Source organism: Sinocyclocheilus rhinocerous, unplaced genomic scaffold (assembly GCF_001515625.1).
Source record: "Sinocyclocheilus rhinocerous isolate Xijiao unplaced genomic scaffold, SAMN03320098_v1.1 scaffold749, whole genome shotgun sequence".
Taxonomy (NCBI): domain Eukaryota; kingdom Metazoa; phylum Chordata; class Actinopteri; order Cypriniformes; family Cyprinidae; genus Sinocyclocheilus; species Sinocyclocheilus rhinocerous.
This window is the reverse complement of record NW_015653466.1, coordinates 1,508,379-1,523,967: the sequence shown is the minus strand read 5'-3', so window position 1 is coordinate 1,523,967 and position 15,589 is coordinate 1,508,379. Positions and strand designations below refer to the sequence as shown.

At 35.7% G+C, this 15,589-nt stretch overlaps 1 protein-coding gene across 2 annotated transcripts in view; it reads right to left on the bottom strand.

Moving 5' to 3' along the window:
* Positions 1-10,347: 10,347 nt before the first annotated feature.
* qrsl1 (glutaminyl-tRNA amidotransferase subunit QRSL1) overlaps positions 10,348-15,589 on the bottom strand; it is a 12,825-nt gene continuing 7,583 nt past the window's right edge. For both annotated transcript variants that reach the window (XM_016522320.1, XM_016522321.1), the window contains exons 10-11: positions 11,238-11,443; positions 10,348-10,835 (exon numbers count right to left, since the gene is read on the bottom strand). In XM_016522320.1, coding sequence (XP_016377806.1) covers positions 10,618-10,835; positions 11,238-11,443 — 424 coding nt within the window. In that variant the 3' untranslated portion in view covers positions 10,348-10,617. The remainder of the gene's footprint in view (positions 10,836-11,237; positions 11,444-15,589) is intronic.

Sequence of the window (15,589 nt, the reverse complement as noted above, 5' to 3'; positions counted from 1 at the left end):
ATCTACGGAAACTGAGAAGAAACAAACTATCCACATAAACGAAAACGCCTTCTTCATGTTGTGAATGAGGATTTGAAACGCAAGAGGGCGCCGTGGGCTTCGAAGGCAGTGATAAGAGAAATAGTTGTTTGAACTTTTATACAATATATATATATACAATCTTTAAAATGCTTAGTTTTATGATCAAAGCTTTTCGTTTTAATTATGGGGGCAAAACATATAATGCGATACAAAGGAGGACTGAAAGATTGACAAAAAACGTTCCCCCAAACCCTGTTGTATCATATTTGATACAATTATTTTAAACAAGTTTCTTCAGTCCAGTAAATTTTCATCTTGAAATATTACTAACAATATAAAATTATTCTTAGTTTTTTTGTTTGTTTGTTTTCATCAACACAACTAATGCTGCTCATTTTATATCTAGATTTTATTCTTTTCTATACTCTAATGTCTCTGGACTCTTGAACACGGTGGCTCGTAAATGGGAGGAAGATCTGTGTAATGTCTGTATTGACAATGACTGGCAGGAGGCCATGAAATGTGTGAGATCCACTTTCACTTGTAACCAGCTTAATTTAATAATTAATAATGGCTTTTCTATAGGTTATGGCTGTTGAACCGTGTGGCTATCCAGTCACCAATATTAATATGTATAAATGGTGTTGTTATTATTATTATTAAAATTATTAATTTTATTACATTTTTATTTATTTGGGGTTTGTTTATGCATCTATATTTATCATCTTTGGAGTTGTTTCTGTAGTTTATTTGAAGCAAAACTCAAAGACTTGCTGTTAAATGATTGTATTTCTTTTAGGAAAAGCACATTGTACATTGATCATGTTAATTCTGAATAAACATGTCAAAAAATAAATAAATTCACAGCAAAAAAATGCACGCGTATCACGACCTGAAGGTGGCTCTCCTACATACGCTTTAAACAAGACACTAGTTTTTGTTATTCAGTTGCGGTACGTAAACATATAGCACAGTGATAAGTAATAGGCTAAGTAATTTGTCGATGTACTTTACGATATCTTAACGGAAAGCGCTCGAGCAGTATACTGTACTGTTGCTATGGTTATATGACTAACTTTAGCATATAACTTTTAATATATTATTTCAATAAGTTAGAGAACCTGTAATGGTAATTGAATAGGCTACATTAACAGTTTATCATTACTCTCTTACCTCATCGGAGGGCGGGTGTTTTTGACGTCACTTTGGGTTTAAAAGTCCCACGACTGCCCCATCACTGAGCACTGACCCTTGGTCCAGCAGGAAACTTCTCTGGAAGAAGACGACACAGGCATAGCAATGAATAAAGTTTGGATACTGTGTTTTGCGATGCTGATCATCACCGTACCATTTTCAACTCAGGTAGGCACTTTGATTTTTTCATTTAGTCTTAGGTTTATAGAAAATGATTTGTGCACTTATTTGTTGCATACATGCTTTACTTAGTAAGCATAATTAATAATATATGGTAGCAAATGCATCTACATGTAGATCCAGTTTTATGAAATTGCTCTGTAACATGGACACATGGTCAAATGTGAGCACTTTTTCAGACTTTCTTTTGCCTTCATGTTTGGTTTAGGATAGCTCTGCTCAGAAGTCCTCAGGTGGACGCAGTAGATCATCATCCAGCACGTCCTCTACAAATTCCAGTGCCGTAGGATTGGGTCCTGTGCCCACCACACTGTACCTACTGATACCTGCAGCCACCCTGGGCTTCATCCACACTAGATCCTAAACTGATGGATGGAGAGCGTTCGCCATTGATGACCAAGAATGAGATAGTGGTGAAATTAACAAGCCATTCACCCAAAGAGCAAACTTCCACAAATTTCGAAGATAGAAGACACCACAACTCACATTTTTGTAATGGATTTTAACTAATGAAATTGAGTAAAGTTTGGAGAATTTCTCCAAGAGGGATTTGTTTGGTTGCACCTGTTTTAGGTAGCTTGAAAGACACCTGCAACTCAGGATCCTGCTACAGAACCACACCAATGGGCTCTTTGTCGTGTTTTGCTCCAAAGTCACTGTTTGTTTCTCCTATGCTCAGTATATGATTGAGGTTAAGCAGATTAAAGAACTCCATTACTTAAATCAGTAATCACGCATTTACAATTTCAGCCCAATTTCCATTTCTATAATGACATTATGTGTACTACAGATTTTAAATGTACTAAATGTGATCAATGTACTCCATCTCAGAATGTGTCTGTATGCACAAATAAATTAGATTAATGTATATGTATGTCTTTTTTTTGTTCAAATTGGTATTCATTTGTTCTTCTAAGATATATAATCAGAGCTTTATAACAGTTTTTTCCCATGTGTTTTATTAAAGAAATTAGATGAGTACAAATACTGTAAATTTAGCATAATCGGATTCTCCATATTTTTTTTCATGCCAACAACAGACCGAACAAAGCAACACAAAAGAGAGATTTATAATAGTTTTATTAAGGTAATAGAGTAGAAAATACGGGTACCCTAGATTGAAATTTATTAAATAATTCAGTGTATTTGACATTTTAAAAACAACTTTTATTAAGAGATCTTCTCAGATAAGAGGATGTGATCCTCCTAAACCAATGGGCAGGCGTTAAAACACGTCACACATCAGTCACTGTGAGAATAAAACACCCCGCCTACAGTCCTGCATCACTGAGCACAGACTCTGCCCCACAGAAAACATCTCTGGAAGAAGAAGAAGAAGAAGAAGGCATCATCATGAATAAAATACTCACATTGTGCCTTGGGTTACTGATTATAACCTTACCCTTTTCATCTCAGGTGGTAGGCACTGTAATTTCTTTCACTCTTGCCTTATGAAGATTTTTTTTTATTTTTTATAATTCTTTAATAATTTTGTTAATTAATTTGTAATAAACTTTGGTACATTTGGTAAATAATTATTAGTTGCATGTATATGCAAAATGTTGATTATACAAGAAAGGTGTCGTCAGTTCTCTGCATACCATGTAGATGCAGAAGCGTGAGTGGATTTTGTCTTCTCTACTACTTAACATTATAGAGTCTAAGTTAATTATTAAGTGTCAATATAATTTAGTAGAATAGTAATAATATCAACAAAGTGCATTTTCAAGCAGCTTCTCAAAATAAACTTTAAATTGACATATACTGTATTTAAAAAAAAAAAAAAAAAGGGCGGGTAACCTAAAATGGTTTTTGTGGTAACATCAAAATTAACTAGCTCTAATTAAAGACAAAAAATATTGTTAAATATGGCTGTATCAGCCTGACTAAACTAGGTTACAGCAGCAAACATTATTAAACAGTCTGATCAGGCAGAAATTAATCTTTAAGGTAGCCTAATAACTGCACATTTCTACTTTTAACAGTGTACATTACAGTAATATCAAATAATCTGCTTATTTATTCTGACTTTTTTCATTTTGGTGTAGGAAAACTCTCAAGAGAAGGGAAAAACTAACAGCACTAGTCCTGGTACTGGTACTGTAAATCAAAATGTGGGCAATGCTGCAGGATTGGGTCCTGTGCCCACCGCGCTGTGCCTGCTGATCCCAGCAGCCACCCTGGGCTTCATCCACACTAGATCCTAAACTGGCTGGAGAATGTTTAGATGACCAAGAGGAGCAAAGACGTGAAGAGCAAACTTTTCCAAAACTCTTCAAGATAGAGGACTCAACCAGAACAACTCAACAAGAAGGTGTCACAACAACTCTCATTAGTTACAGATGTTTTTTTAAATAATAAAAACTTTTTTTTTGAAGGAATTGCCACTGTATACTGTACAGAGGGTCCTCCAAACCCCAACAAAACCACACCATCAGACTCTTTGTTGTGTTTTAGTCCTTGCAACATTTTGTGAAAGACTGTATGAATATGATCATTGTAATCCACCTCCTCCAAAATATTTTTGTACTAATTGTGACGAACTATTAATTGTAATGATTAAAAACGTGTCTATATGCACAATTAAAGTGGATGATTGTGTGTAACTTTTTATCCAAATTCAAATTTGTATTAATGTGTTTAGAATGTAATATTACACTGGATTAAAGTTTTATAATTCCTCTAACATTGTCAATATAATTAGTGTGATCTTGGCTTTGAAACAATCTATTTGGCGCACCTGTGTTTAGAGGAAGGAAGCCGGATGTGTGCAGTCTTTCAGTTTCAACAACCAATCAAACAGGTTACAAATATCTGTCAACTAGAGCAGAATAAAATAATAATATGCAGTCACACCACTCGGGACAATAAAAAAATTACTCAGACCACCACTCAGCAGGTTCGCAGATCAGAATCAGCTTGATTGCTCTGGATTCAATTAATTTGACATTAAAGAAAAATGTTCACATGACAAAAGCTGCCATTGTCCCAGCAACGATCCAAAGATTTCAGCAGCTTTTCCTTTTTCAATTACCCACATCCTCCATCTCTGGAACAGGTTTCCTTTCCTTCAATTTCTCTCTTCATCACTGTCTCTTTTCTTTTGTATCTATACTCACTTCAATCACACTTCTTTCTCTCTATCCAGATTGAAACATTGTTATTTCAAACTACTACTCTTCCATCTTATTGTATCCCATTACACTTAAGCTCATTAAGAGCTGGCCTGCAGTCTTATTTTAAATAAGAGTTTCTGTATTTAAGAGTAATTATTAGTGAAATTTACTAGTAATTTCTGAGTGAAAACGGCTTCTACACTTTTTTTCTTTTTAAGAAATGCTAAGTAAACACATTGAATAAACCGAAGTAGAAAGACTGAAATAGTATTTTCTTGAAAAAAAAAATTTCTCTATCCTTTTTTTTTTGTACTACTTCAAAAAAGTTTACCTTAAACAGTGTGTAAGTTCACTTCTGAGATGCTGATGTCTTTTTTCCCGGATGTAAGAGTGGTATAAGTGGTCTGTTCAGCCGAAACTCAAAAAGGGAACTTGGTTCATCTATTTTAGAAGTGTGTTTGTGAGAAACTGCATTTATCTCTTCATATTAGTTGAACACTTAACCCTCCTGGGCCTCCTAACAGCAGGCCTCTCAATGAACATTCCCAGACACTCTCGAGATGTTTGGTCAATAAATGGTTTCAATTACCTTGGGTCATTTCAAGTAAAGACTGTATTGTTTCTCATAATAATCCCATAGGGACCGAACTGATGGTGAACAGAATGTCTCAGCTGTGTTGAATATTTACAGTAAACATCTTACCTGTTTCCTGCTCATAAACAGCTGAGACTGTGGGATGATTTACACTGTATTTGACCCCTGAATTGATCATTTAGAGTTGATATTGAAACAAACAGCCTTTAATAGAATCTACTGTCGTTATTGTTAACTAAAACTACTTATTCGATTTCAGTAATTGAAAAAAGCTGAAATAAAATAAATATTAGATGAAGAACTTATAAAGCTATAATAAAAAAATAAATAAAAAAAAGCTATGTAGATATATTTAAAAGAACAAAAATTAATAAAAATTTCAAAAGCATATTAAAAAATACTAAAAGGTAAAATGTAAAAAATCTAAAAATTAAAGCTTCAAATGAATACTTTGGTAGATAATAAAAAATTATATAATAAATAGTAAAACAACACTGCTAGATTCTATATTTGAATGCATTTTATGAAGAAAACAATGAAAATAAATATTAGATGAAGAACTTATAAAGCTATAATAAAAAAATAAATTAAAAAAAGCTATGTAGATATATTTAAAAGAACAAAAATTAATAAAAATTTCAAAAGCATATTAAAAAATACTAAAAGGTCAAATGTAAAAAATCTAAAAATTAAAGCTTCAAATGAATACTTTGGTAGATAATAAAAAATTATATAATAAATAGTAAAACAACACTGCTAGATTCTATATTTGAATGCATTTTATGAAGAAAACAATGGTAGATACAGCAGTAAGTGTACAGTATTCCTTTGTCTGATAACAAAAGCAGGTAATGTGTGACAATGGTCATGTTTTATCTTTTGGGCCCTTTCATAATGATGCTTGTGTATAATGACAAATTTACAAACAAAAAGTCAGGAAAAGTATTATTATTAGTGTGTTCATGGAAAACATGAAAATCATCAGGCAATGACTTTGCAGGCAGCGTTTTTGCACGAAGGCACCTCATGAAACTGATTTCGGACAGGCTTCTGAGGCAGCGTAATGGTTTAATGATCTACAACAAAATAGAACGAATTTTGGTGATAACTAAATGAATATTTAATCACTATAATACTGATTTCTTGCTAGAACTAACATCAAAAGTGCAAAAAGTTAGTCAGAAATATACATCTACACACAAACTGACCACCAAACGCAACTTTCAGATGCCATCTTTATTTTTTAGCTCAACCATCGTGGAATAGAACGCACGGGATATCAAAGGCAGTGTAGGATACATCTATGCTGCCTTCAAAAATCAGATGAAGGTATCTCATGAGACAGGAAGTGAAGCTAACTTTGGAATTGGACATGCCTTGATGCCCTTCTACCTTGGAATGTGTCCTCCGAAGGCAGTATTTTAGAGCTTTCGGATGCAGCCAACATCTGAAACTCTCTTGAGAATAAACCAGAACAATAAGGGTGTTTTGTCCCTGCGCTGAGAGTACAGACCAGCATCTATACCTTCTGTACCTGACAGACATGAATGAGAGCGTCTGTAACCCTCCCTCTATCTCTTTGAAGCTATCTTTCAGTCTGTTGTGTAAACGTGAAGGCAGAACACTGTTTGTGTTGACTGAAGTCATCAATAATGGGCCTTGAACAGTTTATTTTCTTTATTCTGTTCAGAGCATCTCTATGTCAGTAGTTCTGCTCATTTATTACAGACCAGCCCAGTTGACCACCTATATTGGCCATAGGATGGATAGCCTAGCTGTATGCAAAAACTCACTAATTTCTTTTCTTACAGAGACTGCTTTTCTCTCTCTCTTTATTTATAACCTCCTTATTTCTGACAAGAAGTGAAAAGTTACATGGTTAATCTGTGGTTAGTGTAAATGAAAACAATTGTAGCTCAGTCAGACAACATCTCAGTTAAGGACTATTCAAACCAAGGACAATAAATGTAACGATACCTATAAAGTTTAATACTTATTCTAATTCTATGAGGATACCACAGCAGTAACGTTAACAGCGCAGATTATATCATTGAAATCAATTGCATAACGTTTTTTTTTAAAAGCTGATGAACATGAATTCTTAATCTATCCTGCTTTAAAGAGTTTGAGAATTTCAAATGGCAGACAACATAACTGCAGCGTGCGCTTAGAATAAACATGTTATTGTGCTTTGGTGTGAACTCTATAGTAACTGTTCTTGGTGTGAATGGGACACGAGTTGTAAAAACAAATAGAACCCATTATAATCAATGATGCTGTCTACAACAGATGTGCCGCATATAGCGCCTATTCTATTTCAAACACAATATGTGTGCTTACGTTACTTGCGACAACAAAACAAATGGATTTGGAACATTCACTTTGACGCATCTAGTGTAGACAGCCGTTGCATAGAGTCAGCAGACGTGCCTGGTGTAGACATAGTGTTAAGGTGCGGTAACATTAGCACTGATAAAGGTCAATGTATTTAGAATAGCAACGTAGGGATCACTGGCCACGCAGAAGCAGCTTTGTGTTGGTCAACACGACTAATTAGAATGACTGAAATCTGTGTGGATGGAACATTTTCACCCTCTGTTGAATCTTCCAATCACACGGATTCCTATTGAAATGACTGTATTTCGTCCACGAGAAAATAAATGTACCTTTACTGGTGAGGAGCTCATCCTCTCTATCAAACCTTCCTAGGGTCATCATGGTGACCTGAGCAGGCCAGCTGTTTTTATTTCACATACTGACATTAATTAAAAAAAAAAAAAGAATTTGATCACTATCTGTTCTAAAGAAAACAGAAGGACATGCTGAAGTGAAGTCTAAAATATTACAACACTGATGTCACTGATGGATGTGGTTTTGTTTTGGCCTGTTGCAAGTTAAGTACTAATTTGAGCCTCTTTGAGAAAAGAAGTGAAAAAAAGCAGCGAGAACTAACTGTTATGAATAACATCTGTGCCCACTGGGCCTAAAATCATTATTCATTAGCCACTAAAGGCAAATAACTAGTATAATATAGTTCATTAAACAATATAATTGTGTGTTTATGATTCCAAAAATAAATATGATAAAAAATTTTATGCGCAATGTCGACCTCATACGTCATCTGCCCGGAACTGCTTCCGTTTACAACAGTGAGCGCAAGCTAGATTAAAGTGATTATTACGTTTTGAATATGGATATTTTTCTTACAAAATCGCATTGATTCGCTACAGGAGGCCTTTGTTCACCCCCCGGAGCCGTGTGAGACACTTTTTTTTATGGATGGGCGCTTTTTATTTCACTTCTTTTGGACTGAAGCACTGCAACACCCGCTGACTGCAATGATAGAGCTTGGAATAGCCAGGACAATTTTTAATCTAACTCCGACTGGATTTGTCTGAAAGAAGAAAGTCATATACACCTAGGATGGCTCTGGGGTGAGTAAAACACAGCCTAATTTTTATTTTTGGGTGAACTAACCCATAAAGTGGGGCGAGGCCATTGACAGTTTTAAAAACAAAAAATAAAATTTTAAAATCAACTCTAAACAAAACTGGAAGCCAGTGGAGGGAATAGAGAATTGGGGTGATGTGCTCACGTCTGCGTGTAGTTTAATTCATCTCTGTTAAGACTGAGAATATCTGGTTTTCTGTGTTTCACATTGAAATAAACAGAAAAGATCTAGCTAGTGACAGAGCAGCTGTTAGTGGCTCATATAGATTTAAAACTCCAGTGTGGGATGAAAAACTATGTGATATGTATGTGTGTACATTCACTCTTCTGACACCGAGGGCCCACAGATGGCCAGTTCATTGGGTTGAGATGGATATGAGTGCACTGCTTCAATGATTAAATTAGATCAGCTTCCTGTTGTGCTACTGAGAGAATCATATTCAATTGTAACGAACCAATGAGCAGCCTTTCAGGACTAATGACTGAAGAAGTACTGTAACATGTATTGGGCCAGTGTGTGTGTGTGTGTTGTGGTCAGGTGTTTTCAGACTGCACCGTGAAGATTGTGTGTGATTTCATTAGCACCACTGTCTTTCTCTCTCCAGGCCAATGAGAACAGTTCTGACACTTAGAACAGTTACATTACAAGAGGCAGCAGCCAGAAATGGCAGATACACAAAATATTAAGCAGCACAACTGTTTTTAACTTTGATAATAAGACAAATTGTTTCTTGAGCACCAAAATCAGCATTAGAATGATTTCTGAAGGATCACGTGACACTGAAGACTGGAGTAATGGCTGCTGAAAATTCAGCTTTGCCATCACAGATATAAATGACATTTTAAAATTCAAATGATTCAAATGGAAAGCAGTGATTTTATATTGTAATATTATTTAACAATATTATTGTTTTTTTACTGTTTTGGTCAAATAATGCAGCCTTGGTGAACACATGAGATTTCTTTCGAAAATGTAAAAAAAAATCTTAATGACACCAAATTTTTGAACAGTATATATACATATAATATACTGCATTAATTTTAAAGATTAAGTTAAAGATGAACTTTTCATTCTGTTATTTTGTAGAATTCTTTTAAGATTTTCATAAGCATTTTTAAAAGTTACAGAGCTCAAAAGATACTTAAACTTTAACCCAGGGTATATCTGTAATTTACTTTCTTTCACATGTGTGTAGACATTGTTTATCAGTGTTGATTATCAGCACATTATTGTGATTGTATGCCGAACAACTCAACACACTACTACGATCTAAATTAACCATAACTTACCAAAATGTGATTAATGATTTCAACACAATCAACACAAGAATCTTAAGGCAAACAGAATAAGATGATTAAAATATAAAAAAAATATATATATTATGAATCACAACCTGACTTTTGATGGAAAGACACCAGCACTCTTTATTCAGTTAATAACCTTAGCCATAAAAAGAAATTAGAAATAACGACTCCACATTCTGTACATAACTGAAGCTCATTTCCGATGTAAAAAGCTATTGTCATTTGTTAGAAACAGGATGCGTGCACTTTCAGAGCGTGGTTAAACTGCACACCACAAATGCGGTTCGTTGTTTTGGTTGTCGTGCAAACAGTGGATTAGGAAATCTACAACCATTCTCTCAGACTACAAGTATTGTCTGACTGTATAGATGATGATTATTTTACCTTCATTCAAGTTTTCCCTCCCTGAATTGTTTTCATGCTTTTACAATATCTGCTACTATGGTGTAAGGTTTACAAGGAGCTAATTTTCAAGATCACAGATATATATAGCACTACTAGTCAGTTTAACTCAGTGACTCCACTTATGCCAATGCTGCAGAATAGATGCAAGTTGTATTTTGATCAAATGAAGAAAAATGAATCATACAGACCACAGTCCAAAGTAGAGACAGTGTCATATAGATCCAGTGTGCGCTGATACAGCATTTACACTCACATTCTCACTTCTTATGTACCTAGACAGTAAGACACCAAATGTAACTCTCATAGGTTTCACTTCCTCTGAACTCTACCTGTTCAGTCTTTGCATTTTGGTTATGATCCTATTGTGGGTGTCCTTTCTCGGACTGATCGGTCCAGCTTTCTCTCATTTGAGTCTCCATGCAAATGGATCAATGGAAAGTTGACTTGTTGTTCCATCCAGTGGGCTACTGTCAACAGCTTCCAGTCCTGTAGTGTCTGACCAATCAGCTGCAGGCTGATGGGAAGACCTCGGCGTGAGAGGGCTGTTGGTACCGTGACAGCAGGCAAACCTGTGTGTGAAGATCATGTACTGTAAATACACTGAATCCCAAATACACACATACATAGGATTTATTTTGGCTTAGAAAAGATTAGCAAAAGATGAATGGATTTTGTTTTGTCGGTCGGTTCATTGATCCATTAAAACTCAATTGTGAATTTGTTTATACTGCTTCAGGAAAAGACCCTACTCAGAGGGTCACATTTAGCTGGAGGTCTCATGCCCTTCTTGGTTATTGTTGCCACGCAAAACTCCCCGACTGACCTCAGCAAGGTTATTTCGCCTGTCAAATCAGGTGATACAAATCACATTTGCACATTTCCTTCAAGGACATGCAAAGGATGCACCTCTATGGAACCTTCTTGGAATTAAGCAGAGTAATTTCTCTCTCAAATCCACTTCCTGTGCATACCTGCCATGTTGACAGGCTGGGTGAAGACATCCTCCTGAGCACTGCGTGTTCGGTTGTCTTCCTGTATGAAGTCAGAGTAGCGTGCCGCATCGCTCAGCGTTGTGGGTGTCAGGAGAACGTCAATGCCAGAGCGGAACACATTTTTAAAATCTTCAGCGATAAGACGCCGCATTTGTTGAGCCTTCACAAAGTAACGCTCATAGTTTCTGAAAAGACAGGGAGTGTAATGTGAAGATTTGAAACGCTGAGCTCTGTAACACCTCTATGAGAGCAAAACCAAGACACAGCTGCGTAAAAACACACGACTGCACTGTAGGGTTAAATTTACACCGAAATCTTTGAACAGTGAACAGATCATGATAAAATTTTGGAAGTGCTACTTGTTTTTAGTTAAAAAAAATAATAGAAATAAATAAATACAATACAAAACAGTGCAACCCTACAGCTTTAGCTTCAAACTTTGGCATATTGTAATTGCTGTGTAAGTGATAGACATTTATTTTTGGCAGACAATTTCTTACCCAAATTACTTGAAGAAAGTGCATGTCATGTGTTACAATAACTTCTTCAGGTATCTAAGGCTAAATATCTAAGAGGGGTGAGAACCAGAAGGGCATAAGTGACATTTCACCAACTTTACAGGAGGGCCAAAACAAAAATGTACCATAGTTTGATCTGAATTTGTGTACTGATTTCAATTGTTTATAATAAAAATTTGTACACACATGGATGACAGTATACTTATTGAACACTATTTTAACATTTATTCAGAAAAAAATTCTAATTTTTCTTTTGGCACCAATGTTTTATTTCATTTCATATATAAAAACATGGGCACATCTGATGAAAATATGAAGAAAGCATTACATTAATGAGTTTAAAACAAATAACAATCTATTGTGATAAAATAAAATATCACATAAAAAGTCCTTATATCAAATTAGTTAATTGAATGTGATTAATTTGACTAAAATAGTAATCCCTGACAGCCACTTAACTATTTGGCCAATGGGCGATTGAAAAGCCTTTACAGATGCCTTCCCTAGTGAAAAAAAATATACAAAAATGTACTTGAAATACATTTATTTCATGCTAAGTATACTACAAATACATTTACATATTATTAAACTGGTATACTTAAGGTCTGCTAAACTGGAACAATTAATTTTGTACTTAATGCACTTTAATTGTAAGAAAGTAGTGCTGACGTCCAACTAAAGATATACTGATATACTTTTAGGCTTAATATTGAGAAATGTCCATTGTGCACAAGTAGTACTCCAAATAAAGTTTAATTAGCCTATAATTTTTATATTTATATATGTTCCCCTCTGTCCCACACACATGTGCATATAACATGATGTAGTTTACATGACAAAAAGCAATCAGTCTCGTGATCAGTGAGTGTAGCGCCAGCGTTTATTGGATATATTATTGGATATATTTTGAGAGAAAGGTCTTCTTAATGAATCCCAGTTTTGTTTAAGATAATTGAAGCAACAGTTTTTCAATAACTTTTACAGTAATGTAAAAGTATGGTATTTTGGGGTAAAAAGCTCCCCTGCTCTAAAGGCACAATAATTAACATAATTAATAGATGGCTGACTTTTCCATTTGTTGACATGACATGTTTGTCAGATGGTAAATATCATTATGTTGGGTGTCAATCTTAGAGATAATCACCATGTTTATAATGAAACCATCATATTTAAAAACATGATAATAATAATATCATATAATAAAATATAATTTGTTGTTACTACTGTAAATATATATAAAATTATTATGGTATTTCCTTCAGTGCTTTCAGAATCCTTACTTTTTAAAATGATTTTGTTTCTGTATTTTAAAATGTATTTTTATATTAACATATTTTAATGACAGTATATTTACAAAAACTAATTCTTTATTTTATCTAAAGTATTTGTATCAATACTGTGTGACTGCCTTATGCCCCATGCTTTTTGCCCCATGTGGGGTAAAAGGCCCCCCTTGCTACCTCATACATTTATACGATTTTTAAACAAAAACCACTTGTATGATTTATTTTCACACAAAATCTGTTGCTCCATAAACGTTTAATACAAATTATATATTTTCTGAAATCATACATTATGGGCGTAGTGAAAAGCACTTTTTTTTCTTCAGGTGTGCCTTTAGCCCTGTTGTACGGTGTACCCTATTTTGTTTTTTTTTTCATATGGTGATTGTGAAACGCGAAACACTTCACTTGCATGATTTTATGGTGAAATGTGCTATTTTTCATGTTAATCAGGTCAATTTTGATCAAGAAAAATTCACTGTGGCTTAAATTCAGCATAAGCGGCGCAGCAAAAATAGACTCGGCGCCGAAACGATCGCGGCACTGCCGCTTCTGCTCTGCTCCTGCTACGCGCTGCCTCTGCGTGCGGTGTGAATGCTCTAATCTGTTAACATGGGAGCCGAAAAAATACTGCTTACGCGTGTGGTGTGAAACCGGCGTTACCCTCCATACATTTCTCAATGCCAAAGTGGCTAAAGTGCTGTTTATGCCCTTTTGGCTCCAACTGGCTTGGTATTTTCAGTGTCAAGTCTTTTGGTTTCTAATGAATAACTCCAAAATGATTATTCACTTATGTCCTTTTGGCAGTAGAAAGAGCTCATCAAGAGCTTCCATTTGATATAGGCTATATATATCTCCATTTCACCCAAAATGTCACTTATGCCCTTCTGGTTCTCACCCCTCGCTATGTACTACCGTTGTTGGTAGGATTTTTTATGTTTTTGAAAGAAGTCTCTTATTCTCACCAAAGTTGCATTTTTCTGAACAAACATACAGTAAAAAAAGAATATTGTAAAATATTATTACAATTTAAAATAACTGTTTTCTATTTTAATATATCTTAAAATGCAATTTATTCCTGTTATGGCAAGGCTGAATTTTCAGCAGCCATTACTCCAATCTTCACTGTCACTTTAGTTAATCAATGTAATGCATCCTTAATAATCTATTAGTATGTTAAAAATAAAATTATTTAAGATTAATAAATGCTTTAGAAGTACTTTTAATTGTTAGTTCATGTTAACTAATGCAGTTAACTAAGGTTAACAAATGGAAACACTAGTTACGCATGTAACTGTGTTTCTGTGAATTCCGGATGACCGCCAGAGGCAGTGTAAACTATGGATTATTGCAGCGCCAGCTAGATAGGTCAAGAGAATATACCAACAAAGTTGTCTCTGTACCATCTCCCTTTCTCTTTCACTTCTATTTTTGAGCCCACACAGAGCTCAAAACGCTAGTTCGCAAGTAACTGTGGTTCTGTGAATTCCGGATGACCGCCAGAGGCAGTGTAAACTATGGATTATTGCAGCGCCAGCTAGATAGGTCGAGAGAATATACCAACAAAGTCATGTAGTGACGTATGCTGAGCCCTGGGGGGTTATAAGCCACCGTAGCTCAGCACTCTGCCTCGGTACACCTTTCTCGCGCATTCCGAGTGACCAAGAACTCTGGCGGTCATCCGGAATTCACAGAACCACAGTTACATGTGTAACTAGCGTTCTGTTTCATTCCTACTGACCGCCAGAGGCAGTGTAAACACTATGGATGACACATACCAACATAGTCATGAGGAATGCCACCCACCTGATGAAAATTAAGGCCGCTCCTGAAGAACCGCAGAACTAACGGCATGATGAGCAGCAACATTGACTTTATAAAACTGGGCAAACGTGCATGGAGAAGACCAGGTAGCGGCAGTACAGATATCCGCCAAGGAAACTCCTCTTAAAACAGCCAATGAAGATGAGATGGCCCTAGCGGAATGGCAGGTTAGTCTCAAGGGCAGTGGCCCTCTGCTGCCTTGTAAGCCAGTGTAATTGTCAAACTGGATAGTGGAGACCACCTCTGCTTCGACACTGGAGCACCTTTCTTCACACCACCATAGCAGACAAATAACTGGTCTGACTGTCGAAATTGAGCAGTAGAGATCACATAGCACTTCAAGGCACGCACAGGACACAATAGTTGGGTACTTGAATCAGACCCTGAAGAAGTCTGAAAAGAGACCAGTTCAATGTGCTGGTTTATGAACTGAGGAAGAAGGCCTTTCGGAAGAAAAGAAGGATTGGGTCGTAGAACCACCCCAGAATCATCCAGCAACCAACGCAAGCACAATTCGTTAACAGACAGCGCGTGCAACTCACTGACTCGTTTCGCAGACGCGATAGCCAACAAAAAAACAGTCTTCAAGGACATTCATTTAATGTCAGTGCTTTGCAAGGGCTCAAACTGGGATGAGCAAAGGAACGTAAGCACAAGTGGCAGATCCCACACAGGGAAGTGAGGAGTCCGAGCAGGGTTCAGACGT